The sequence below is a fragment of the Falco peregrinus genome, chromosome 2, assembly GCF_023634155.1.
Source record: "Falco peregrinus isolate bFalPer1 chromosome 2, bFalPer1.pri, whole genome shotgun sequence".
Classification (NCBI taxonomy): domain Eukaryota; kingdom Metazoa; phylum Chordata; class Aves; order Falconiformes; family Falconidae; genus Falco; species Falco peregrinus.
Window position 1 is genome coordinate 22875813 of NC_073722.1, and position 27351 is coordinate 22903163.

The 27351-nt window shown below is 39.6% G+C and overlaps 1 protein-coding gene across 39 annotated transcripts in view; it reads right to left on the reverse strand.

Moving 5' to 3' along the window:
- ANK2 (ankyrin 2) overlaps window positions 1–27351 on the reverse strand; it is a 382481-nt gene that overhangs the window by 123722 nt on the left and 231408 nt on the right. For all 39 annotated transcript variants that reach the window (XM_055796029.1, XM_055796032.1, XM_055796031.1 and 36 more), the window contains 3 exons: window positions 20775–20873; window positions 19332–19430; window positions 3744–3842 (listed from right to left, as the gene is read on the reverse strand). In XM_055796029.1, coding sequence (XP_055652004.1) covers window positions 3744–3842; window positions 19332–19430; window positions 20775–20873 — 297 coding nt within the window. The remainder of the gene's footprint in view (window positions 1–3743; window positions 3843–19331; window positions 19431–20774; window positions 20874–27351) is intronic.

The window sequence follows — 27351 nt, forward strand, 5'->3', positions numbered from 1 at the left end:
TAATTGTTTCTCACCTTAAAATGAGACACAGAGCATATCTTTAGCAATATTTTGGTAAGGATTAGTGAGCACTGAACAAAGTAGATGTGAAAAATATACAGGAAACCTGCTTCTGAATATTTCATGTCTTCATGTATCTTTGGATGCATTGCTGCTGTTTCCCATTCTGAATTACACATGGGCTACGACTCAAGAAAGCCAGATCATGAGTACAAATTTATTCTAGTTTGAAGGAAGAAAACATTAGATTATTTGTACTTTTTGGAAAAACAAAGTCAGAAAAATCTTTCTGCTTTTCATTCATTCATTCATGCTTTGCTTTTAAATTATTTTTAAATTGCCTCTCTCCTCCACACATGCCCTGGATTGTCAATGCTTTAAAATGCATCACATGATCACAAACTGCTACCTCATCTGAAGTACTGCCTGCTCCCTTTTTTCTATCAAACTGATTCTAGCTTGCCTTGCACGCCGCCCAAGCACGTAAACGCTGTAACCACATGCTAGATTGGAGGGAAGCGGAACCAGGAGGAACAGAGCCTGTGACTGGAGATATGGTGAATAGCAACAGAAGGGAAGGGAATAAATACAACAGGGTCTGCTGGGTCTAGGTCAGAAGGAACAACCAAAGAGTAACAGGCATAGGAACGAGACAGAATTGAGTTGGACTAGGAATATGGAAAGATGATAAAATAATAAAGGATGTGTTAGGAAGGAATGAGAGCTAACATATGCTGAAAGAAACATCTGAGGAATTGCCCGAGCAATTTTTCCCCTTAGTAATCAAATAGCATTCACTCCCCTTTGCGTAGAACTGTGAGTAGGTGCGTTGTAACAGTGATACTGCTATGATTTCTTTCTGTAATAGAGATTAAATTCTGTACAGTGAATTAAAAAAGGGTGAACAGCTGATGAAACAGCTGAACTGTAAAGATAATTCCGAGATTGAGGCTACATTAGGTGTTGAAATGGCTTAATGCATTTGCCTTTCGCCTCTGGGAACATGAGAACAAATCCTGCATTAGAGGCCCTGTGAAACTGAGCTCATCCTTACTCTCATTTTGTATATGTATGTATATAAGTGTTTGAGGAAACAAAATATATCTAAAGGCAGCACAAGTTTCAAAGCTTCAAAGACAAGATCATCCATTTGATTTGCACCACTATCTGCTATCCTTCTCTAAAAGGACACCACTCTTTCTGCATTGCCTCTCCTATTGCTTCTGGAAAGCATGCTGACCAGAGCTCAGAGAAAGCATTTTTCTTCCCCACTGCCCCACAGGAGGACAGCCAACCTTTGATACCAGACTGAAGGTCCTTCTCCATGTGTTTTGGTGGCATCCTCACTTCAGGCTGCCATCCCACCTTATTTAATGTACCATTTCTTTACTCTGTGAGACTAACTCTGCACATGTGACAGCAGATGGTGGCTTGGGCCATCCTTCAGTAACACTCAAATCACTGAAACCATCACTTCAGCAAGACCTGAAACCAAAACTTTATCTAGTTAAGCAATAAGTGGGTAGACAGCCTTTACTTTCCAAGCTACAAAGGTAAAAACTGACCTTTCTGATGGCAGAAGACAGAGTTAGACTTGGGTTGAGTGGGGGGCATTTGATTATTTTTTTTTTCTCCCTCCCTTTTTAAAAAAAAAAAAATAAAAATCAGACTATAACTGTGAGTTCCAGCGATGCCTGGATGTCTGCATTCAAGCAGAGGAAGCATTAATTGTAACCATCTCAGCCTCACAGTTCCTGTAAACCAATGAATGAATTTCCAGTGCCCCTGATCATCACAGCTGGTAAAAGTCACTGGGAGAAAGGCTCAAGCAGGTGACTGTGGGCTGTAGCTGGGCTGGGCTCCTGCAGAACCACAGCTCCACTCGGCTCCTTCACACAGGGTGTGTTTCTGCGACGTTGCCTGGCAATCACATGGGATTTCATATTTCAGAAAGCTGACATGTAATGTGATCACCATATATGCGGGCCACAAGAGGATTATTTTAGGAGCTGTCATCAAATGGTACAGTATCCAATGAAAGAAGGGACAGGAAAGCAGCTGTTAACACTGGCAGTTTGGTTTAAAGGAGAGTGAGCATAAATGCACCATCATTTCACATTCATGTGTCTCTGAATCCAGAAAACAAACTAGGGAAAAGTAATAAACACAAGCAAAAGCTCTAACAGGAGAGGAACTTTCCTATTACTACTTCACATGGCACATCCATATCCACAGGACAAAGGTGAAACCAACACACTTTGCAGCACAGAGCCTGTTCACTCATCCCCTTGACTTGGAATAGAAGAATGTCCATCAGGAAGAGAACAAGAAGAGGAAACACAATGAGCACAATCCTCATGTCCTACGAGTTTTCCTGCATTGCCCTTAAATCCTCCCATTTGCAGATGGAAGTTCTTACGATTCAGTTCCTCCTGAGATGGAGTCTTGTCTCTCTTACTTTGGTGCCTGCCCTGCTTGCACTGAAGCTACTGCAGGTTAACAGCATGACACTTAAATCCAGAACTTAGCAATTAATACCATCCTCCTGTGTATTTATACCCACATGGTCCAGCCGTAGAAATAAAGTGTCCGAGGAGAAACCAGCACACTGCCTGCTGAGCTCACTGATGTGATCCTTGTTAGTAATTTCATTTCCAATTTACGCTAATGACAGATAATGATGAATATTCACAGGTTACACAAAGTCACAGACAAGCTTCAAAATCAGAGTAATTTCGCTGGTCAAGGAGGTCCAGCTGCCACTGCTCCTCCCTAGGGGAACAGGAGCCGGTGGTTGGAGTATGTGACCTCCTGAGGCCCCTTTTACCTGCATGGTTGTATGAACCCAGCACCACAGAGAGCCCATCCCACTCATCTTTTCTGCACATCTGTGTGCTTGCCTGTTTCTCCCTCTTTCTTTCTATGCAGAAAATATTCTGAACTCATCTAACATCTCAAGACCCAATCTAAAAGGAAGCTTGTAAACCACAAACTGTTGATACTAATTGTTTTGATACCATTTTACACTATACATAGACACCCTTTTGGACACAGTCCTCATACCCCTAATTATGACATTCACATTACGTTCCACACACTTTTCAGCTGGCCGAGGAAGAAGCTGAAGCAATCCTCTAAACTACTTTCCCCGGAAGACCTCTTATAAGCCAAGAGTGGGATATATGTGCTATAATACTCTATTCACTGATTTTTTCCCAGATTTTACAGTGCAAATGGAAAAGCAGCACAAAGATAGCCCTGTCGCTCAGGTGATGGCACTCCTAGATGCTTGCGTTTTCATGGGCTTTGTAGGAGATGTAGATCTGTTCAAATGAAATGTTGTACCTCCCCACTTAGCCTATGATCGATTCATCGCACTCCCCTGGCAATACCACCTTGGCCTCTGTAGCTTCTACAGCCTTAGGGACCTCTCTTCAAAGCCTCATTCATTTTTCAGAAAATTCTTCAGGAAGCTGATAGGAGAAAAGGGGAAAAACTGAAGATGAAAACCCTGAGCTCACTGAAGTCAGTGGAAATTTTGCTGTCAAATGAATCAGGCTGGATTTCATCCCTTGACTTTTCACCACTTTCAGAACAGTTCAGCTTTGTTTTCTGAACATGTAGAAAAAAATGGGTAAGATTCTCAAAATACTCCGTTTGAAAAATCTTCTGACTGTAAGCAATCTGAATATAAAGGCAAAGGAAAATAAGAGTGTGTGTAAAAAAAGAACAATGTACCTCACCTCAGTAGCTGTGCTTTGGTTGGCTCCATTCTCCAGGAGATACTTCACCACTTCAATGTGGTTCTCTTGAGCTGCCATATATAAAGGAGTAAAGCCATTCTAAGAAGAACACACGAGAAAATATTGTAATGAGGAAACGGAATATACCAACAATAAGAAAGCACAAATAAATACACCACTAAAAATGCATTTGTTTTTTAGCTGAAATGTTTTAAGTATGTAAGCAAAACAGCTTTGTATTTTTTAATACATTTTTGTATTTTAAATACGGTAATGTTTAACACTATTTAAACCCACAAAACTCTACATGCTTTCACACTCATTTTCTTTCGATGTATATTTTAGGGAAGCAACGAACACACTAATTATTAATACAGCTATTCCTTGCTGATAATGCTTGGGGACTGTGAAGCTGGCAATAAAGTTTTATGAAAGCTGACAGGAAAGCAAGATATTCCTTCATTTATTACATTAACTTAACCAAAGACATCATCCCCTGGAGACTACAAAGTCTATACCTCGTGACAAGCTGAGTAGAGACGGCAAAGGCTTAACATACTACAAAAAAATCTGTAATGCATAAAACATTGCCAGTCATCAAACATAAAGGAACTCAACCTTGCAAAGCAACAACTGCATCTCTGTGCGTACAGAAAGCTCATCTATCATTTAATTATAAACATTCATTAAAATGTCCTAGAGTCCTTAGAAGAATCTGCTCTGGATAATAGAGTAACTCCAAAAAAATTTTTCCAAGTTAATCAAACTACAGGCAAATTCATTAGAAACCCAAGTCCTTTCTTCCCATTAAAATACTTTAATACAAACAACTTTAATTCATTAGCTACAAAATCCTTATGAAAGAAAGGCATGGAAGTGAGTTGTCTGCCTGATTAATAACTTTCCTCAAAGAGTTTTTAAGATTATTTAAAAGGCCTTAGAAAAATCTTTAATATTCTGTAGATCACCGTGTAACATAGTAGGACATAACCACCTATACTGCTGAAAACATTCTTCTGTCTTGGAATGGCACTTGTAGCTAGAACATAAACCATAAACCAGACTTCAAATGTGCAATTTTATTATTTTTTTTTAATCTTGCGTACTGTCACAATGAATGATAACCTTATGCATTTACAGAAGTGGTCAGAATTAATGCAGACACTGTGGTAACCAAGAACCTTGTTTCAGACAAGCCAATGTTATTCTTTCTAGCAAACTTGCTGTGGAAACATTCCAGTAATTTCCTAATGAAATGAAATCTCATTTTTCAGTCACTAGATAATACAGTTGATTGTAGAACTGATGACTTTATGACCTCCCTCTGTATTTACAAATGTGAAAGACTGCTCAGGAAATAAATATCATTTACGTTGAGTATATCATGATATACTTCATATGTGTTGTAGCAAGTCTTTTAATACTGCTTTGCATAATATTCTGGCACTTTCATCAACAGCCTTGGGACACATAAGTAAAAAATGGCACCCCGAGAACAGTTAACAGCAGTTCAATGCCAAAACTTTGGGATGGATTTCAAGTGGCTTTGCATAGGGGTCTGTCTGTCTTTGGCAGGTGTTATCCAATAGTCTCAGTAATGACTTGAAGGATGGAACAGTGCTCTTCTTACAGTTACAGACAGCACCAACAAGATGGTCTGCAAGTACACCACACAATAGGATCATAATTTGAAAGGTTCCTGTTACTCCAGAGAAGAGAGCTGAAAATGTAATCTGGTAAAGACAAATACACATTTTGCCACTATTGCAGGAAAAACAACAGGGAATAACGAGTTAGAGAATTCTGCAGAAAAGGACCTGAAGGTCACAGTGGTCTGCCAGCGGGGCACTGGTCAATGAGCTCATTCTGCTGTAATAAAGATCGTTGTTGCATTGGTGTAAAAATCTATGTCCCCAGGGAAGTTATTTTTCTTTGATAAAAGACTAGTAATTGGTGGTGCTCTGTCTGGAAAAGGAGAACTGGAGGAAAACAAGGTGACTGTCTTTAAAAAGGAGGGTAAAGGTCTGATCTCCATGTTTGTGATGACTAAAACAAATAGAAAAGGACACAGTTTGCTAAGGTTGCTGGAAAGAAAATTCAGGTTGGATATCAAGAAAAGCCTCTTAACAGTAAGGTCAGCCTGCACAGCGTTTTGATGGGCAGCTTCCCTCCCCCCAAACAACTGCTAAAATTAGGCAGCAAACTGGAAGCACAAACTGGGCAAAGGAGCCAGGCTCTCCCACGTCTGCCCTGGGGCTGGTCGGGGGCTCTGCTGGCCTCCTGGCTGCTCCTCAGGCAACTCTTTAACAGGGGGCAGAGGAGAGTTCTCATCACAGGATAAAATGAAGGAGAGCCGTTCAGTGTCATTAGGTAGGTGCAGAAAGGCAGGGGATTGCCAGGGATAGGGACTGAACTGGCAGCGGGAATTATGAACAGATTGGTTTCTTCTTGATTGCACTTGTACAGCATAGGACAGAGAAAACCGCAGGTAACAGAGCTGGCTCACTGTGTCAGTTTTCCTTCCCACTCCGGAAAGAAACAAAATGGCAATCTATTTGGAATAACTAATAGTAATTTTCCACCCACCTCATCAGTATTTTAATATTAAAGTCTAACATAGCAATATTTTAAATTTTCATATGACAATTTTCAAGCCAGAGTAAATCAATTCACTTAAAAGCTCCAAAGAATCTTTTTTTGTTGTTATATTTTAATCAGTTCAAGTCCCTAGCTCTCAAACAGGATCAGGAAATAAATCCTGGATTAGGAGACCATAAACAATACATATATGACTTCATGATCATTTAGTACCAAGAAGTACTACGTATTTTTCCACACAGAGATCCAGAAGAGTGCCTGTTATATCAAGGATATCCTCCTCACATGCTATAATCATACCTGAAACTACAGCAATCAGGGGTAAGGAAATTCTTGCACATAAAATCATAGCCTTTTTTTTTTCCTTCAAGCTTTATTTGTAGTTTGAAACTACTGTATCTATTCTCTTAAAATCTGGCTTATTTTGGAAATTGCAACAGGATGCCAAGTTCTATAAGCAAAACTGCTTATACCAGATACACTGAAAAAGCTTCCCCTGAATTTCTCCCCCTGGCAAGGACAAGCCTGATTTTTTCAGCTGGCAGGGTAAATTCTGCTTTCTCAGTAAAGATCTGGTTTCAGAGTTTTTAGTTGCAGTGTTCCTGACCTCAACACTTCTGGCACTTGCCCAGAAAACTATTTTAGGATTACCAAGATCACAGCTCCCCTTGACAGAGCTGTGCCCAGTGGGATTACCTGTTAGCCCAGCTGGAGGCTCTTCCTTCTCATTTGCCCAGTGGCCCCCAGGACTTCCTTCCACCCCTCCTCCCACCTTGCAGAGTTTCTATGATGTGTCTGTCTCTGCATCCTACACAGCAAGTTTCTGTCTCTCTCAACTGGTCCTGCAGTTAAATGAAAATGCCCACAACAAAAGCACATCTTTCCCTCTGTTTCCTTCACTTTTGTTAATCTAAAATCCCCTTCCCAGTTTCTCATCTTTCAGTTTCGAAGAGCTATATGCCAATACTTGGTTTCTCCTTTCTGTTTGTAGAGACATTTCAAAGCTCAAGATTGCAGATCTCTGCAAAGTGAAGTAAACATGTTTTCCCTAGATTTTTGTTTCACTACGCCAAAACGCCTTCTATGGAATCCACGACATTCTGGTTAATGATTCTCCATGGCCATATGGCAAAGGAGACTGACCTCTCCCCCCCTCGTTTTAGCATGTGGGATGGGATACAGAGGGTTGACTGGGCCAGCGGTGGGGAATCTTTATTTCAATAAATTTTCCTTCAGCTTACAATACCATACTGTTTAAACACAGTCCAGAATTAAAGTAGAAGTGCTGACTGCAGCATATATATGTGACCTGGAAAAGGAGAAATGCACTTTATTTTGCTTTTTCTGAAAGCCCATCTGTGTAATTATGTTATGTCTATATGTTTAGATTTTGTGCATCATCTGAAAAACAGAAATTAATTTTGTAATGATATATAACATTCATTTTTGAACAATGATTTCATCAGAGTATTTGTCATGAGAACAGAGTACACAGATTTCATTATCCTTACAAATGTATATTGCAAGATGTTTACTGCTACAACATGAAGTTATAATGAGAAATTAACGCTAAACAAATAGAGTATATTTTGTACTCCATTCTTTCTACTACATTCACTGATTCACTTGCTAATTTGAGAAAATTAGTAGCTCTCAATGATTCTTCAAGCTATTAATGCAAATTGGCAAGCCTATATATGACTCAGAATTTGTATCATTAAGTTTTGCCCAAGCCCTAATGAAGAACACAGTTTGAAGATGCAGGGGCATTATTAGAGCGTTTAGAAAATCATACAAACAGTTATATAGCTTGGTTGAGCTTTATTTTGTGGCAGGCTTTCAAGGAACCATACTCTTTGTGTGCAGTACCAAATGATCAGAAGCGTGCATCTACCAAATTCTGGTTAGTAGCCGGTGCAACTGAATGACTAGCCTACCCATGCTTGTCCATGAAGATATGGCCTTTAGTGTCTATATACCTATATAATATCTATATATCTATCTATAGATATGTAGATAGATAGATAGCTAAATTCATACTGATAAGGAAAAGAAAGATAAATAAAGATATAGTATCTCTTCTCTTGGTTTGCCTCTTAAAATGACATATAGGAGTTAGCAACATATCCTATGATTAAATAGCTAATGTAAACCCAAATGAACATACCTATTTTATTTTAAAGGTCTCCAGGAAGTGTTTAAGATGGTATTAGAAGACCACCGAGATTACTAGGGAAGACAACTGACATCTAATGCAATTGTCTACATACAGCAAATACTCATACCTACTTACTCTTCAAGACGTAATAACCAATCAGAAGGTCAACGCAATCAGTAGATTGCCCAACCCAGGCCAGTTGTCTTTTCTGCCTCTCCACCTTACTGCATGGGGTTTTGGTTTGGGGTTTTGATAGCTTTCTTCCCCCCCAGCACCAAGGAAAAAAAAAAGTTATTTTCCCAAGGTCACAAATGAAAATCAAATTAACTAAGCTTTTTCTGCAACCTTTACTACAATTCTGCAACTGCACTTCTCAAGCAACATTCAGAGAAGAGTCTGTGCACAAAACACCGCCCATATAAAAGCTCCGTTTGCTCTGGGTCACTCTAGAGTTTCCTTCACAGGACCCAGCACCTGACGTAACCTAAGAGAAGCCTCTGTGAAATTGCTCTATCTTCCTTCCTGCGCCGCCGCCTCTTTCTGCTCGTTAGAACTTAAACCAGCCCCAAAATCAGCAGATACTGGCACAATGGGTGAGACAAGAACGAGACAAACTTAGATTACTCATGAAACAGCTCACACAGATTATAAAATCTTCTGATTTACGGTCAAATGTTAATATATCATTTTACATAGTAAGATCATGATCATTTCTGGGGCCTTTACGTTCAATAACTGTTTCAGGATTTTTTCTACTCTTCAGAATGTTACTCGGCTTCAACAAGAGCAGTAAGTACCTGATTTAAATCCTCATTCAGCAACATACAATTCACCTCCCTGTTTTCCCCATTTTTCCACAGACATTAGCCTAAACCAGTGATATCTACATCTCACCTTAACAGTTAAAATAAGTCTGCCTTCACTCACTGTCTCCCTTTATGCCAACTTCCAGCGGCCTCCACAGCAGAGGCAATAACCACCGTAGAACGTCATGCAGGGAATGAAAAGGACCAGAGGTGATGAGCACAAACTGAAACACAGGAGGGTCCCTATGAACATCAGGAAACCTTTTTTTCCTGTGAGGGTGACCGAGCGCTGACAGAGGTTGCCCAAGCGCTGACAGAGGTTGCCCAGAGAGGTTGTGCAGCGGCCAGCCTTGGAGATGCTCAAAAGCCATCTGGACACAGCCTTGGGCAGCCTGCTGTAGGTGACCCTGCTTGAGCAGGGGCGTGGGACCAGATGACCTCCAGAGATGCCCTCCAACCTCAGCCGTTCTGTGATTTAGTGAAAAATCCTCTATCAATCCAAGCAAATAATTAATTTTAATCAGTGAAATATGAAGGTTACATATAAATGCAACACTGCAAGCTAAATTAAGAACACACATCTTGATAGAATCAACAATATCACGATTCTGGGAATTTTGTTGTGCATTATGCTCTGAGCATTATTTTCAGCCAGTCTAAAAATAAACCCTTCATAAGAGGATTTTATCTTTAGCAGGAGAGATTCTCTGCCTAAAAGGGTGAATTAAGGATAGATCAAGGTATCTAATTTAACTTTTAAAGGTCTCTCTCTTTTAAAGGTCTCTTTCTCTTTTTTTTTTTTTTTTGTTAGCTTACATCAACATCCAGAAGTTTTACATAGCGCTAGCTTTAGCAGTTATTCACATTCCTCTTTTTTTCCCATTAAAATACATTTTCCATAAAACAACATATAATCCATATTCTTTTTCAAGAAAAAAATATCTCAGAAATATTTGGACTACTACAGTCAAGCAAATACGCAACTGTTAAATTTGTGAAGATATGCTAAAGGGAAATTCACAGCATTTAATTTTAATTTGCCAAATTTAAGGTGCCTAAGGAGTCTTGTTTTGCCATACAGTCAAGGGAGAGTGGGCTACTCCAAAGAAAGATTGAGAATATTCAAATCAAAAGCCCATCTTCTTCAACTGACAGCTTAAGCAGCATGAAATTCAGAATGCAAAGGTGGATAGAAGGAAACTACCCTTCACTACATCTATGACTAAAGAGGATTAGAAATAATGTTTACTATCAGAACTGGAAGTCTTCATATTAACTGTACAATACTATATACGTTTTTAAAAAGTTCAGGGTTGGTTTTGGTTATTTTAGTAAACAACTATATTTAAGCTGATGTATTTTGCCAGGCCTTCACAAGCTGAAAACAACTAAAACTGGAAAACTACTGTACTTCTTTCTCCAGTGAGTCTATAGTGCTTACCGAGTAGTCAGATCAATAGTGTCAAGGTGACACGTAATGCTTGCATACTGCTTAATTTTACCTTTAAATGCTTTTTCATAAGAAGATCTATTTGTGTAAAATGTACCACTGTAATATTCAGAAGCCCATCTGATATTCGTCTGTGTGTTGCCCTTGGGACCCTAGCAGGGAGTTTGATTCCACTTCAACCATAAGGAGAAGTGCTGAACCAACCCCAGCGCAAAAATCAAAATTATGCCTTTGAGAAAAATAATTCAATTCAAGATTCTTTCCTTCTTCTGAGAGAAGTGAACAGCTTCAGCTTCATGTCTGGCTCAGCCTTGAGAGACTGAAGCAGAAAGTGCACTCTCTTCCCTGCTTGTCCTCCTGCCCCTCCGACTGCACTGCTGTGATGCTGACTGCACCTTCACGGATGGAATTTTTGTTTTTTTTCCTATATCCACATTATGAGAAAGAGAGATTCAGTAGAGAAACCCTTTGCATACATCAATAACCAGCAAAATTCAATACTGCGGATTTTGGGTATTGATGAAACCATCTTATGTTTTCTCACCAGATTCTTTCCCCCATGTCTCAAAATGAGCAGCACGTTAGCATACACTCATTTTCCTGGAATATCATTTCCTTTTATAGCAAAGCTGGAAGGTGCTAGTGAAAAGAATGACACACAGATCAGATGTAAGCATTTGTGAGCACAGAACTCTTCAATGTAAAGTGACACACCTGCAAGGGCACAGGAGAGCTCCTGGACTCTGACCTGCGGTAAAATTCCCCAACAAGTGTCAGCTAATCATTTAGGTGACAATCTTTACATTCATTGCACGCAGTAGAGGCTGAGGCCAGCAAGGTCCCATAGGTTGTAAAGATTAAAGCTGCGAAAAGCATTTAGGAAAAAGGCCAGAATTACTGGATTTAGGAAGGCTGCTGATTCTACTTTATTGAGCCAAACAGTTAAACAAACAAAACAATGAAAAAGTATTTACTTGTTTGAACTGACACATCATAAAACTAATTTGTAATTAAAATTTTTAAAATGTAGTGATGCAGAAGCCTATACTGGCAACAACAGCCCTTGAACCATCTCACTAACTCTCTAGTAATATAAATAGTGTTTTCCACTTTGTACTTACATCACCGCAATAATCACAAAGCCTACGGATAAACAATGTTGCCTGGGTTTGTGATAAACCTGGTAAGTTCATTCATGGCGATCCCACAGAGCCCCAACCACAGCACTATGCATACAGCACCTGCTGCCTCACCGTCACAAGAACGTCTCTCTTGAGATGTGTGTTTTACTGTAAGTCACTTCCTAGCTCAGATGCCAAATTTAAAGAGCACAAACATTCTATTTCAGCAGCGTCAAATATCACAATTTTCTCTGCAAGAACAGCAAAGCAGCAAGAGAGCCTGAAACACAGCCAGGCAGAAATCAAGATGTTCTGTGCCTTGGAAGTGTCGTTTTTACAAGGAGGGAACCTACAACAGAAACTGAGCTGATGGAGAATAATGGGAAGATGACTGATTAGTCACGCACAAGGAAACACAGCCTTGGTACTGGGCATGGGTTAGGGCCCAAAAGCCCAGCCAGGGCAGAGTCTCACAGCTGAATTCTGAGCAGTCATCCAAAGCAGCATTTGGGTTTGCCTTTCAAACATAGTAAAGGAAAAGCAGCACTGAAAACAATTTATGTATATGGTTGAGGGGCTGGAAAGAAGACAATATTGCACTAAAATTATAAATAAAATGCTTGTATTTATTCAGTTGTGACTCAGTTATATCTACACTTGCATAAACATACACAGATAACATTTCCACTGCCTGGTTCTTATCATCGGACTGCGTCATTACAGTGGGGCGCAATGTGGCATGTGCCGGTCTGGTGAGCCCCTATCCTCTCAGCTAGTCTGTTGGTTTACTGCAGTCTCCTACCGTTTATGCATTTTAAGAATAAATATTAGAGGCCATGTATCACATTATTAGCTGAAAAAACCCACTATTTGTTTAAATTAAAATCTTTCAACCTGGACCACTTGACCCTCTACAGCACTTCAACAGAGACTGCAAGTTAACAAAATAGACTAAGATGTATGCCGTGACTATTTTCAGTTTGTTTTCAGTCTTTGTTGGTTGAGATCCTGACACATTCAGTTATTTTATGGCTGCAGCTGGAATCCCAGAGACAAACACCAAAGTGGCTCAGTACCCTCCTTTGTTCATCAAGAGCTCCTGATCTTCCAAGCAGCTTCTGAGAGAAAGTCAAGCAGTCACCAGATCACCATGCAGCTGCTACCATAAAGTGGGCATCCTCATTGGGTTATTTTTCCTTTAACTTTATGAATTATTTGGGGAAACAGGAAAGTTTCACATGAATGCACTGATATTAACAGTCGTTATCTCATGTTCACACTGTGTTATCCTGTAATTCTGTGTCAATCTAAGCACCACTTCAGTCTTGCATGCACAGGCATCCCACTGCACTCACGTGGCTGCCTGAGATCACACTTCAAGATCAAGGGTTGTTTATCATCAACTGGTAATCACTGTAACAGACAGGCAGCTGAAAACTGGACTAGTTTAAGACAGGATGAATAAATATATCTGTTCTTTCGTTGTTCTTAATGTATTAATTTTGTTTACATCTCTCAAAATCCATATAATCCTCCAGAAGGCTTTTTTTTTTTCCCTCCAGTGAAGAGATAATGGGCCTGATCCTTTATTACATTAGCAATGATGAACTGCAGCTAAATGACTCCTCTTGATATACAAGCAGCTAAAAATCTGGCTTTCTAAATACAGTGATATAAAAGCAGAAAGCCCAGTTAGTGGAATTAAAACCTTCTGTCATAATGGAGCAGCAAATACTCTGCAAAATATGCTCCATTCTGAAGGTAAGATTATCTTTACAAACCGTGGGGAGAGCAATCTCTGATAAAGCAAATCCTAGCGCATCCTGAGACAAGCTGATCACTTCTCTGAGAATCATCTAAATCCTCCCTTTGCATTTCTGGAAACACTGAATATGGGCATTCAATGAGCTCTCTTACCGCTCCTTTTCGGGAAAGCATACTGAGGCTGGAAATGTAATGCTACACTAAGGATTGCTTCAATCTGATGAACAGTCTGGATAAGAATATTCTAGCAGCCATGGTAGCGTCTCCTACGTGTTGAAATAGGAAATGGTAACCATAACGGGGGCAAATTTAAACACAAATATTTCTTGGCTAATGTGTTTGCAATGAGCTTAGAGCAGGATATCGAGGAAAGGAAACCAGAGGGCTTTTAAATAACAAGATAAGCTTGGGGGAGGACCGATTTATCTAATCCTTGCTTTCTGTATCTGGGTCACTTTAAATAATCTGATGATTAAAAGGTAGCTCCTCCTTTTGTGAGGGCCCCTTAATGAAGCAGTGGTCAAAGCACAACCTTAGCAGCTAACAGGAAACACAGTCACAGAAATTTTAAAACTGAAGGGAATAATTTCTTTCTTAGGTGACTCCAGGATATGATACATTCCCTTACAGTTACTGAACAGGAGTGAATTGTATTTCCTCATTTTGTTTTCTACTTTGCAGCTCTTTCTACCTCAATCACTTGATACATGTCATATCTCCTCATCCTAGGAGGTGCAACTCTTTGCATGAGGTTAACTTTTTTGATCTTGTTTGGAATGGATAAAGGTCAGGATGGCTCCATTCCATAAGACAGGCATGGCCAGAACAGCTCAGCATCATTGCAGCAGGGGACAGTCCACAGGTAGACTCTGTTATTAAGATTATTGCAGTTGGGGTTTCGTCACATTTGGCAGGCTCATGTTCCAGTAATCAGGCATCTCTGATGCCTACATGAGTCAGATGACACAATCTGACTTTAAGAGAAAGCAACAGAAACAGAGAGTAATTTATCAAAGGGAAGGATTGGACTGACTAAATTGGGTGACAGTTCTTCCACCTGGGAAAAGATGATCAAAAACTGGCAAAAGAATTCCTAATACATCACAGAAGTAGACATTGATTGAGAGGAAGATCACAAAATGAATTACTGTGCTAATGCACAAGCAACAACGAAGAATAGGTTTGGGGTAAAGAAGCAATCCAGCTGTGAGAGGAGGGTACTGCTGGGCTCGGTGAAAGTGTGTGATGGGGGGGGTGATACAAGATATTTGTACTATCACTGAGTGCAGCTTGGTCAGATCTATGTGATCAAAAATCATGGTGAAATCAGGAGAGGAAACTGCAGAAACTGATTTTTTTTTCGGACGATGCGTATCCAGATCTGCTTATCAAACTATGAGCAGAGTCAGCCAAGCGAAGGTTTTCTAGATATTCATTATAGAAATAAATTCTCCAGGAATGCTTGTACCAAAAGGTGATTCTGAGCCAAACAATTGCACACTTGTCAAATTCTAGGTGGGGGTATGCCGAGAAAGGACTTCTACATCTCTGGCCATTTCTGGGTGCACCCTCATTTCAGCATTTGCCTGAACATACTCAAGAAAGATGTCAGCTCTCAAATGATACGCATGCAAGTGAAAGTGGAGTCATTCAATTAGTAATCACTGTGCAATTAGGCTTTGTATCAAAATAGAAATTATTTTCTAAAAATAACAGTGGTGATGTATTAGCTCAAAAGGAACAGACATTTTAAAAGAGGAAGATGAACAAAATAACAGCTCTGAAGGCCAACGTGAAACTGAAGGGCAAAGCAAATTAATCTAATAGAAAAACAAAATCCATAAAATCAAAGCCCTGAATGCTTAATAGTCTCAGATAGCACAGATGGGGTTTGTAATCTCAGTGGCTACAATGTTTTAAATAGCTTTTTCTGAGATAATTCTCTTATTTTGTTGTTGCAAGGAACTGGAAAATCGGTGTGGTGTTTCAGACGTCACTGGTGGTGAGTTCTGATAAAAGCCAGTGTTTTTATGCAATTTAATGGAGAAAAGGAAAGGAAAAACAATAAATTGAAAAGCTGAAGTTGAGAATACTCTTTTATCTATCAGTTTATCCTCAGTGAAGAAATTTTGTCACTATGGCAAATTGTCATCACTGGAAATGAGAACGACCTTGACAGATACAGAGTTCATTAAGAGGAAGTTATGGAGCAACCTGAATAACTTCGCTGGCATTAAATCACTACCAACAAATGGCATTTAGCAGGGACCTAAAAAACATAAAGTGTGAAATAATAGAGATACCAAGGAGAGGATGTAATATACTCTCAATACCAACAACTGTTCATAAAAGATTTAAGAGCGACAATATAGCCTCTATTAAAAATGGAATTGAGAAAAAATATTAGAAAGAAAGTGAGCATTTCAATCATGAATTCCCAGGTTTTACATTCAATTTTACCTTTAATTTCTATTTTTATTTGGCCTTCTCAATTAAGATCTTTCATGGTATAATTTTTTTCTCTCCACCTTTTCTTTTCATCAATGACATATTTCCTAACAAAATAACAGCATTTGAGCATTCAAGCATATTCTGTTCAGTCATTCTCTTTTCTTTTTTTCTACATAATGTCTTTTTTTTTTTTTTTTTTTTTTTTTTACCAGCTGTAGTTAGGTATGCTTGAATCTTTCTGGATCTTTTATCATAAATCACGTCTCTCTTCTTTACTAAATTTGAAGCTTCTTATTTTCTTCTTTGTTTTGGCTAACATTTATTTTGTATTACATACATGATTCTTGAGCATGTCAATGCAATCTTGAGCAGAAAGGCAGCATTCATTAACCTCATTCCATGCATGGAGCATAAAGAAACTACTTTTTTTTTATTTCATCTTCCAAGGGATGCCTCTGGCAAATCAGAATAAGAACCGAATTGTTTGGAATCTGCTCAGAGCCCTGACTAAAACAAATACATCCTTTCCACCCATCACACAGGCAGCATATGTTCATTCATATTCAAATTACTAGCTACACGGGAACACATGTGTGAACGCTCACACACAAATAGTATTCAAAGCGCTGAACACGATCAGTAAGTATTACCCAAGTGCATTCAACGTTTACCAAAAAGAAGACAGATCTAGGTAATGCACCTGCCTCTCCGAGTGCAATCCTTTACTGCTGTGCTCGTGACAGTGCTGGACCAAGAAACCCCACGCCAGCGCGGTCCCTACAAAAGGACTCCATCCACAGCAAACGCCCCCTTAGCAGCAGCAGCAGCAAGATCCTCTGAACATCTCCTCCTGCCTGAAGCAGCTATTATCCATCTCTTCTGGAAAAGCACAGCAGGCCAGGAAGACAGAACCCAAAGGCCCCCCCAGCTGGATCTCACTGCATTAAGGACTCACCCTCCCATTCAAGTCAACAGAACTTGCTTAATTAAGACAATATGGCACAAATCCAGGACACAGATATCACAGCAGTTTTAATTCATCCTGTGTGGAGGCAACCAGTGAGCAGTAATGGGGAAAAAACATTCTCTATCAGATTAATTCAATTAACTCAAGTGGCAAATGCCTGTTAACAGCTCTGCATACATTACAGAGAAGTTTAAGTGCTAACAATAAAAGCGTTTAAAACTAGAATATTATATAAAATAATACCTATGAAAACAATCTCCAATTCTGGTAGGATTTTTTTTTTTTTTTAATTTAGAAAACATCATTTATTTCTCCAGCATAAGGAAAAGCCTTTATGAAGACTTTTTGAGGAAAGAAGTTATCATTTTTACAGTTATTTCTCTTACCATGTTCAAAATCCTAACATTAAAGATATTACTTTATCTTCTTGCACACATGAAAAGGCTGATAAATGCAGGAAGAAATCATCCAGTTAGGTCATTATGAAATGAGATTGCTAAATTTTTGAGCAATGGAATTACAACACTTCTTATCCTTCATGGAAGTAGAGCATGGGGAGGAATTGACCATCAGTTGTCCTAAGAGAGCTCTTTAGCAGTCGCTTTGGGGCAAGAAGCATAATAAAGAAAATATTTTTAAAATCTTGGTGTCAGGCAGTTTAAAGACCTTTTCAATTTCTCTCTCTTGTCTTAAAATGTAATGAAGGTACAGACAGACCTATTAATTTTATAAACGTATACATTTACCTCCTGCTCTCTATTTACTCTACACTGTCCATCGTAAATTTGTAAGAGCAAACAGCAAAAAAACCCCTCTGGGTTCCAGTTTCCCAGGTCTGGGCAAGCAAGATGTGGAGCTAGCCAGACTTAGGATGGGCTCTGACTAATCAAAACCTTTTACAAACTTGTCTGTATTCCTTCAGGGAACACGCTACAGAAGAGGATTGAGAAAAGCATCTCACACAGACTCAGCTATGCTTCCTGAGACACCCTTCACCCATGCAGCTCCTAGCAGCACTGGTAAATCAGATCACTCTCTTCTTGTTCTGCTCACGTATCCCAGCACGATTACGCTAAGGGCCATTATCTTGCCTATAGACAGTAAGTGCTGGGGAAAATTAATTTGAAATTAATCAACCCCTGAAGCATGACTTGTTTTTCTCATCATCTTAGCTTACGCTGTTACTGCAAAAATTATATTTGTGGTCACTGAATGACGCACTAGGAGTCAATCTGAGCACTGTTGGTTAGCTTGATGATTTACTTTGAGAATGTCACAAGCTGACTAGGTGCTTCAGAAAGATGCGGGTTTTTTGTCATACACAGTTCTCATCTATACCATCTGTTCAGTTCTTCATAGCTACAGACAGTTGCCATAGTTAAGGTAGCGTTTACAAACATTAATCAGACTTGATACATTGTTCCTAATCCTAAACAGAGGAAATAACAGGCATCTCCAGTATGCAACAGGATAATTTCATCAATTAATCTGTGGTGCTAATAGTGTGTCTGTTTGATAGGGCTGAGGAGATAGGGACAGTTAGCTCAGAAACACACCACCACCAAGCTGGTTTGCAGTCTGCTGTTCACCATGAGCCCAGCACATGCCATTTACAGCTCCGAAATCCCAGCAGGCAGGGAGCACCGCGGCCTCGCCCAAACCAGGGAGAGAACAACCGGCTATTGGTCGGGCTCTGCAACATCACCACGTCCTCTGGTATGTTTTGGAAGAGCAGACAAGCTTCATGTCAGCAGAAATAACAGGGCTGTTTTTACAGTTTGTTTGCCCACCAGGATAAGGTGAATTTCCCTAATTCAAATGTACATTCCAAACTTTTGTTTTGAATTCTTTCTGATCACATAAAGAATGAGTTCAGAAGCCTGGAATAAGTTATATGCAAATTTTTAGCCAGCAAATTGACAAACAATTGTATAAATCAAGTCTGAGATATTACTTTGTTCATTACTGCTCACAAAATGGAACTCAAACATATGATGTCGTATTTCTACACTTTGAAAAAATTCTGACACAGTTTATTAAAACATAACAGGACTGCCTCAAAGATTTCAATCAACAACAATGCAAGTTCCTGTATCACACGATGAGTATATAATGACTTCAATTTGTTACTTACCAGTGAATGCTACGTAAGCCTCAATTTGATTGATTTGCCAGGCTTGGATGTTTGGAATTACTGCCTAACTTCTCAGATCTATCTTATAAAAATCTCACCAAATAACTTCTAGAAGAGATAAGGGAAAATAGCATCATACCTGAGATTGTGCATTAATATTGGCTCCTTCCTTAACCAGAACTTTGACAACTTCAGCTTGTCCTGCTAAGGATGCGATGTGCAGGGCTGTATTCCCTTTCTGTTACAGGGAGGGAAAAAAATGAAAGACATTACCCTTCTTCAGGAATGATTTCAACCAGCCATTCTTTATAACATTCATTTTTTTCAGTACAATTTTACTTTACAGTTCCATGATGTTGCGTAAACATCACGGGATAGAACTGGTAGTTGCAGCCATAAAGATTTCTTTAGTGGTTGTGTAACACAAACATCATAACATAACTTCTGAGTGAAATTATGGCATGGGACTGGGGCATGGGACAAACTTCCAGGTAAAGTTTAGTATGGGTGAACAGGTTTTTTCATTCAGGTCCGGGAACCATGCCCTGTGGAAGGTACCTGACATCCACAAGTCCTAAAATTCCTGCTGCGTATCACATGTAAAATGAGATTCCCCTGTACAAGACCCAAAAGGAAGATCTAACTGTTAAGTAACGGAAAGCAGCCTTTGAAACATAGAAGATAATATTTTTTTCTCTAATTGGTATAAAATTAAAACGCATATTTTTGGAAGGCATTAGCTTTAAGTTAAGAGATGCACTACACAATACAAATAATCTCTCACAAAACAGCAGCAGTGCAGCAGACCACTGCTTTTGTAAAAGCCTTGTACTTTTCTCAGGCCAATCTCTTATCTTGGGAGCAATATTTAAATGGCTTCATTAAAGAATCATAAATGTTCATAAAACCAAATGTTCAGTCCAAGCTGAGGATGAAGTGTTAACCTTGATGGAGGATCCTGTGCATCCAAAACCATAAAAAAGTAAGAGCGAGCTACAGGGACAAAGTGGTGGTAACTAAATGCAAAGGCTGGGCACAGTCAAGCATTACATCGTTTGAGCCAACAAATCTGGCCCGTCACAAGGAATTTACCACCCACAGACAAATAACATACTGACTGAATGTTTTGGGAACACACATGTGCCTGCCTGTGGAAAGGCTGAAGGCAAAGCAACTTATTATGCAGGTGTTTTTTCTATTGTGCTCTTGACTGAAAAGGCTCTGGATAGGACACAGTCAATTACCAGTTTTCACAGATCTGAAAAAATCTGCTGTTCTGAACTATATTCACTTTCTTTATGATGGGGACCTGTCATTGGAAATAATGAAAAAAACGGCATTACTAAAATCTTTTAATGCTTCCTCTGCTAACAGGTTGTACAAATAATAATCTTTCTTTCTTCATTTACTACCAATGAGCTTCAGCAAAGAACACAGACTCTCAGACCATAACAAAAATAACAGTTTAAATATCAGGGATGTATTATTATCCTATTTTGTACTTTCATATTTTTTTCTACATTTCTCCCGTGTATTTGATGACTTGTTTTTCTGAATAAACTAACAGACGTGCATGAATTACCTTAGTGGCAGAATCCACAGAGGACCCTCTTTCCAATAATTCTTGTACCAGTCCCACATGGCCTTCCTTAGCTGCCAGGTGCAGGGCATTGAGTCCATTCTGTAAGCACAAAGGCCATATCAATTACAAGTATCAGTTCTGAAGATATACATTCCTACCTTAGCCTAGTATAAGAAGAAGATTAGTAGCTGAAATACTATTACATCCCGTAGCTGACTGTCTACATAAGTCAGATATTTCGGACTGGGCTATTTAAGCCAAGGCACTGTGTAACAAACATCTCCAATAACATTTTTCTCATAGCAACAAAGGCACCAAAACAAACCATATTTTGCAAGTATCCATAAGAGATTCCTTTCTTTTTGATAGTTTCTCTTTTCCCCAGACTAATACCTTGGGTATCTCCGTAAGCCCATTATTTCAGAATTGAAATGTGTATCTGCCTTCTCTTTACTGTAACCTTATCTAGCCCCAGCGGGGCATCACTAACACAGAGGAGTCACAGGACTTAGCTGAATTTACACAGGATGTGTCTATTCAATCAGGATTATTCCAGGCTGATGTAGTTCTCCTGAACCCTGGACTCTCCTACTCTCCTCTGGGATAACTGGTTTCAAACAGAAAACCAACAGCACAAGTAGACCAAAATGGTTGTGGGCTGCATGTGGCTTGCAAATGAAATTGATCCTTGGCTTAGTACCTCTGCTGGTTTGGTGAGCAAGTCTTCACTAAACCTTGAGGCTTTGTAACCCCATGAAAAAAGGAAAAGGTCATGAAGTAAGAACTAGAATTTTCACCTTCTCATATTAAATAGGAGCAGAATACTTCATCTCTTACAAATTCTAGCCATGGAAACTGCGTCTTCTTTCTTCCTAGTATTGCTATTCTACCCAAAGAAAAAAATATATAATGACAGTCTATTGTAGCTGAATTGCCAACCTATTTTTCACAACCCTATGGTATTTTCCCTGGTACATCAGGCAGGTGACAGGAACAGATACTGCCACTGCCTTCAAGCATTCTCCTGTTTTCCATATTGCAAGGATCATAAGCAATACTCAGGTATTTGAGCAACTTGCAGCAAGTTAGCACTGTGTAATTTTTATCTCTTCACTTGTCTCTAAGCCGTTCACAGTCATTTAAATTGTGAAATAAACAAGCTGCTTTCTGGTCTTTTATTTGTCTGTCCACAGAGGCAGTTCAAGCTTGTAATTCCCAGTAGGATTTTAAAGCACTTAGCACTTCACAGGAGGCATTTCATGGGAGCGGGTCCAATGGCTGCAGGCACAGGAGCCCAAATGCATTTCTGAAGTAACTCCCTTTAATTCTACATACACGTAAGCAGCCCAGGCAGAGTTTTTAGTCAAATGCAGAAGTGAAACTATGAGCAAAGCAAAGGAACTGAAGGACAGCTACATTCACAAGCTGCCAAAAGGAGCAGAATACCCTTATGCAGCCTGGTAGTTAGGAAATGTTAATGACAAATGTGGTTTCAAGTCCTATTGTGCGTGTAAAGCAGCAGTAACCAGATCTCTGTTTTTTTTTTCCCCAGAGGAACACGCTTACTACTGTTGTCCAGAGCCCAGGGATGGCAGTAGTAGTACCATGCCCTGGATCAAGGAAAAATTCTTGGCCAAAATTATGTGGTGAGGTTGACCATAATCATCAAGATGAAGAACACTGTACATGTCAGTGAACTTTCTGCAGGCTGAAAACATTGCAGAAAGCTCTAATCTTCCTTGTTTTTCAATCTCAGCTGAGTATTAAATAACCATAATTACTACCTACAGTCATTGAAAGCTTTGAAATAGTACTTTGTGGGGAAACACACAGAGCATTCTTCTCCTTGTCTGAGAACAGAGACCTGTTTTCATACCTCATCTCACAGATTCAGTTGACACCTTCTGTGACAGTATGAACGGTAACTTTGACTTCTTACAGTTCTAGGCAGCTGATGTATTGCTATGGCGTGTTATTAACCTTTCTTATTCTTTGTGAGCAGACTGAAGTCCACACACAGCAGAGAAACTGCAATATTGCATGGCCCACATGAACTATGTGCATACGCGTCCCTCTGAATTTCAAAAGGTGAGGGCAAGCTTCTTTTTTAGTTTACCACATGCCAAAGTACAGACAAAGCAAGGCTTGTCCCAGTGCTTAATCTGTAGGAACCTCTTAAAATACCCGTATATAGTCCATGTTAAGCAGCTGAAAGCTAATGTTGCATAATTATGCAAGTTTCTTTGCAACATGTGACTTTTTTATTTATTAAAACATAAGCAAAATGAAGACATGAGGTTCAGTAAAAAGGCTACAGAAAGAAACTATAGGCTGGATACAGTTGCTGCTGTACACATTCAAAGTCCGTACTTCCTTAAATACAGTAAGCTGGGGCAAGCAGTAGCAGAAGCAAGCGCTGCACTTTAAATGCTGAGGGCCAGCACAACTGAAGCCTTAAAGCAAGCTTTGTTCCTCTATCGTCAGACCAAATGTTGTAATTATTTCCCAACCCACATAGCTGATCCCTGCTACTTATGATGACGGAGGCTCAGATTTAATCAACGCAACTCCTCCATTCCTGTCAACTGGATTCTTGTATTTTAGAACAACAAAGGTTTCTGACACTTCCCTTTTTCTCTCCCATGCCTACCAAAAAGTTTGCAGGGGGATGAAACGAGTTGTCTGCTAAGCAAAACTGTACAGCATAGGCACTGCTTCTCCCCACAAAGCACATGCATACCATAACTACTTTTCTTTTAGAGGCTCATTTGTAATTCTGACTCTCATAACAGAACATAATACTAAGCCCTCCAAGCTTGGTTCTTCAAGTGCTTCCCTGCAGAGCCCTATTCCCTCAGTTCTTTTTCTTCTCTACCGCTGAGCTAGAGGAGTCAACATTTTTTACCCCCCTAGAGAGGTACATGCACACATCCCACCACTGCTCACAGCTCTATTTGTAGTGTCACCTTCTGTATTTTCATCACACCAGAAAAGCCCACGGATTTCTTGTACATCACAGAAATCACCAACCTCTTCTAAGTCAATTGAAAGTCAGGCATTTTTTTCCCCCGTAAGACTGGCACTAAGTCTTACTGCTCTTGTCTGAAAATCACCCAAGGAAGTCCGTGCTACTCCTGCCTTTGTGTTCAGTTGCCTCATGGAGTGATCCTCATGGAATGGAAGTTCTTCAGCTGCTGCCCAGTTTGGTGTCAATCATGCTTGTGCCATTTACCCCTGCTGGGACATCACCCAGCTCGCTGTTACATCCAACAGCAATAATGGCTTATACTATTCCTGCCTAACCCTGTCATGCCAAAGCAAAGTGACGCCACAGAAAGGCAACTTCTGGGCAGAGCATCAGATCAGTCTGTTCAAAGAACATTTTGAATCAGTGAAGGCAGCACTGCTACCAGAAGTGTTTCTGCTTCTCCTGTCCTCTCCTCTGCTCACTTCCACCCCCAGCCACCCTTCTGCAGATCAGGTCCCTCAAGGGCTCGGTGTGAGGCTGCACACATGTCTCTGCCAGTGCAGGAGATGGCACAGCATGGAAGCATGACCACCAAGCCAGGGCAAGACCAGCACCACTGCTTCTGTAGTGGTATCGACTTCTTACAAAGCCAAAATACAGCCCCAGTGGTTGTCCCAGCATTACTGCAGCTTCACTGGCAAAGCGCACACACCAAAGCTGCAATCTGGGCACTGGGGGAGCTTTTACATCCTCCCCTCCAGGCTCAGCTGTGACAGGTATAGACAATAACCTGGTAGTCCTAGAAAGCTTTACTCACCTTCTGCTGGTGAGACTTAGAAGTATAAAGAATGTGCAACCGTACAGATGGGGGAAAGAAAGTGTTTGAAGGAAGTGGGGGAAAATTCTTTATAGAAGTGAACATTTGCTTGCGCTACTTCAGTATATAATGGTCTTGGCACTAAAGAAAACAACTTTTGTTAAATATGATTCTTAACTCCCTAAAGTTTACTTCTATTTGAAGGTATTCATTAAGTATTCAATATCTTTAAGAACATTAGGAAGCAAGAACATATATTAACTAAATTAACCCTCTTTTTTCCTTTATGCTAAGAGTCGTACCCCTTATAACTCCCATCAACTCTGATGGAAGTCAGGATGCAACATTTCCCAGGAAGATCTGCCAACATTTGAGTTTCTAATTACTCTTGCCTATGCCACACAAGGTTAGAATGGCATTTAAGCAGCTTAGAGAAAAAATATCATCACAGTCAACGAAAATAAAACAATACAGAAAAATCTTTTTAATGTTCCAACGTTCTCTTGAAGCATGAAATGCAATGCACTTTTATGAAGTTCCTTCCACTGATGCTGTGTTTACAGGCTCATATATATATACACACATATATATATATACACTAACAGGTCATTTGCAAAGCATTAATTACAAACACAATGAAAATTAAAAAGCTATTGTGACCAGCCCTGCGTGGTCCTGCTAACTCCTTCACACGTTTTGCCCAAGTTAGGAAGTCATCTGCGCTCACCAGTGGAGGCTGAGACTAAAAAGCAATATCATAGTCTTTGTTAAAAGTCAAATACTACTCTACATCTCTTTAATAGATGTCAGTCTAAGGTTGCTGCAAAGTCTCTCCTCTGAATAATATCTCCTGGGTTAAGTAAAAAGTGCATCAGTTAACCCTCTTTTCAAGGATTTGGGAAAGGGCACATTAGAGAGCTGGGCACAGCCTTCTCAGGTCTGAGGGTTTGTTGAAGCTCTTCCCAAAAATATCACAAAGTAATAAATTGGATGGCTGGAAAAAAGAAAAATAATTTCAGATAATGAAAATTCTCCTTTTATATTGCTTTATAGCCTATGAATTCATGGAAATGAATTAACCTACTCGGTGACATGAACACGTGATGGTGTGGACCTCATTATAACTACAGTGCTACTTCAGTCTATAGTTAGCTCTACTGGGGGTGTTAGCTGCTTTCCATTTGGACTAAACGTGGGAGTAATTAACAGCTGGTGCTCTGTCTCACTGCAATTGAGGCAATAAAGACACCAATCAAACTAAAAGGAAGCCAACAGAATGAGAGCAAAAGCCAAACAGGTATAGGTTTTACAGAGCTCTGGAGCTGGAGGCCCCCCAAAACCACCTAATATTTGACTCCTGTTCTGTTCAAGTATCAGACTTCACAGACATTCCTTGTGAATACAGAAGACTTCTTCAAAACAAATGCCAAAATCCATCAGATTTTTCCTTCCAGGAAAGTAAATCTATCATCATGAAAAGTGACAAGACTCCAAAGACAAGATGGGGAACTGTTACTTGATGTTGCCTTTCGGATTAACAATTCTGTTTCAAAACACAGCAGACAGCTGACAAACCCTTAGACTTGTCAGATTTTTGGGTCTAGCCTCTGTGAGAACTATGGGTTGCAAAAATGCATACTGTAAAATTAAAGTTCATTTTACTAATCAACATTTTGAGCATTGATTCAGAAGGAAGTTGTTTTTTTTTACTATGTTAACTAAAAATAGCAACCATGTCCTAAAATAACTACATTTGTGACAGAAGGAAAATAGCTTTAAAGGAATCTGAGATTTCCAATGGCTAGCAGTTTTCCATCGTATAAAATAATAGTAATTAGATCCTCTAAAGGGACTGTTTTTAAAACAGGGGAATTTTGTCCCCCGACATTTCTAACTGTCTCCAGAAGGTAGCATTCAACAAAGCATAATTAAGTAATAACTAATTATTAACTACATAACTATATTAATAGCTGTGACTAATCCCTGTATCCAGTATATACAGAAACATTAAGTTCCACCAGATCTTGGAAACAGCTGAATTGAGGAAATACTTTGATTATCTATAAAGACAGATCTCTGTGAAAACTTAGGATCTGAGAAACAAAATAAAACTAAAGAAAGCATCTTGTGTTATCTCTGTTCAGGAAAGCTTACCCTTAACATTATGTACTGTTTTCTGAGACAGCATCTAGTCTAAAAATAGCATTACACTGAGAAAAAAAAAAACCAACCTGCATATACAAGGCTTCATTTTTGAAAGAGCATTCAGATATCTCACTCTTAAAATTAAAATACACCCTCTGTGTTTTGCACAGAACGTGTTAGCTTCTCCCCTTCGACAGCTGGAACACAGCCATGTAGACATCCCATTCAAGCCCTTTGGAGGAGGAGGTGACGTAGCACCTGCCAGGGCTTATTCACTATTCCCTAACCTCTAGAAGAGGAGTCTGCTCCCACTCCTAATAAAATCTACAATACACCAGCGATGCTTCATCAATAGAAGCTGAGGGTCTTAGTTATCATGAAGCTTTGCGGGCAATTTTATATGGCACCAGAATCAAAGTTCGCTAGAAGCTGAAGTGCCTGTTTGTGTACTTCTCAATGTGCAAGGGATGGTGAAGACTAAGCAATCAGGCTCGCTAGTCCTGATGATGTAGGGTGCAGTTCATTCTTTGTACTTGGGGGTACCCAAAGGGTCATCCATGTCATCAGGGAAAACGGTTAGCCAGTGCAAAGAGAGACATTTTTTCCTGGCTACTAGGGCTGAGACAATCCACATTAGAAATTAATTT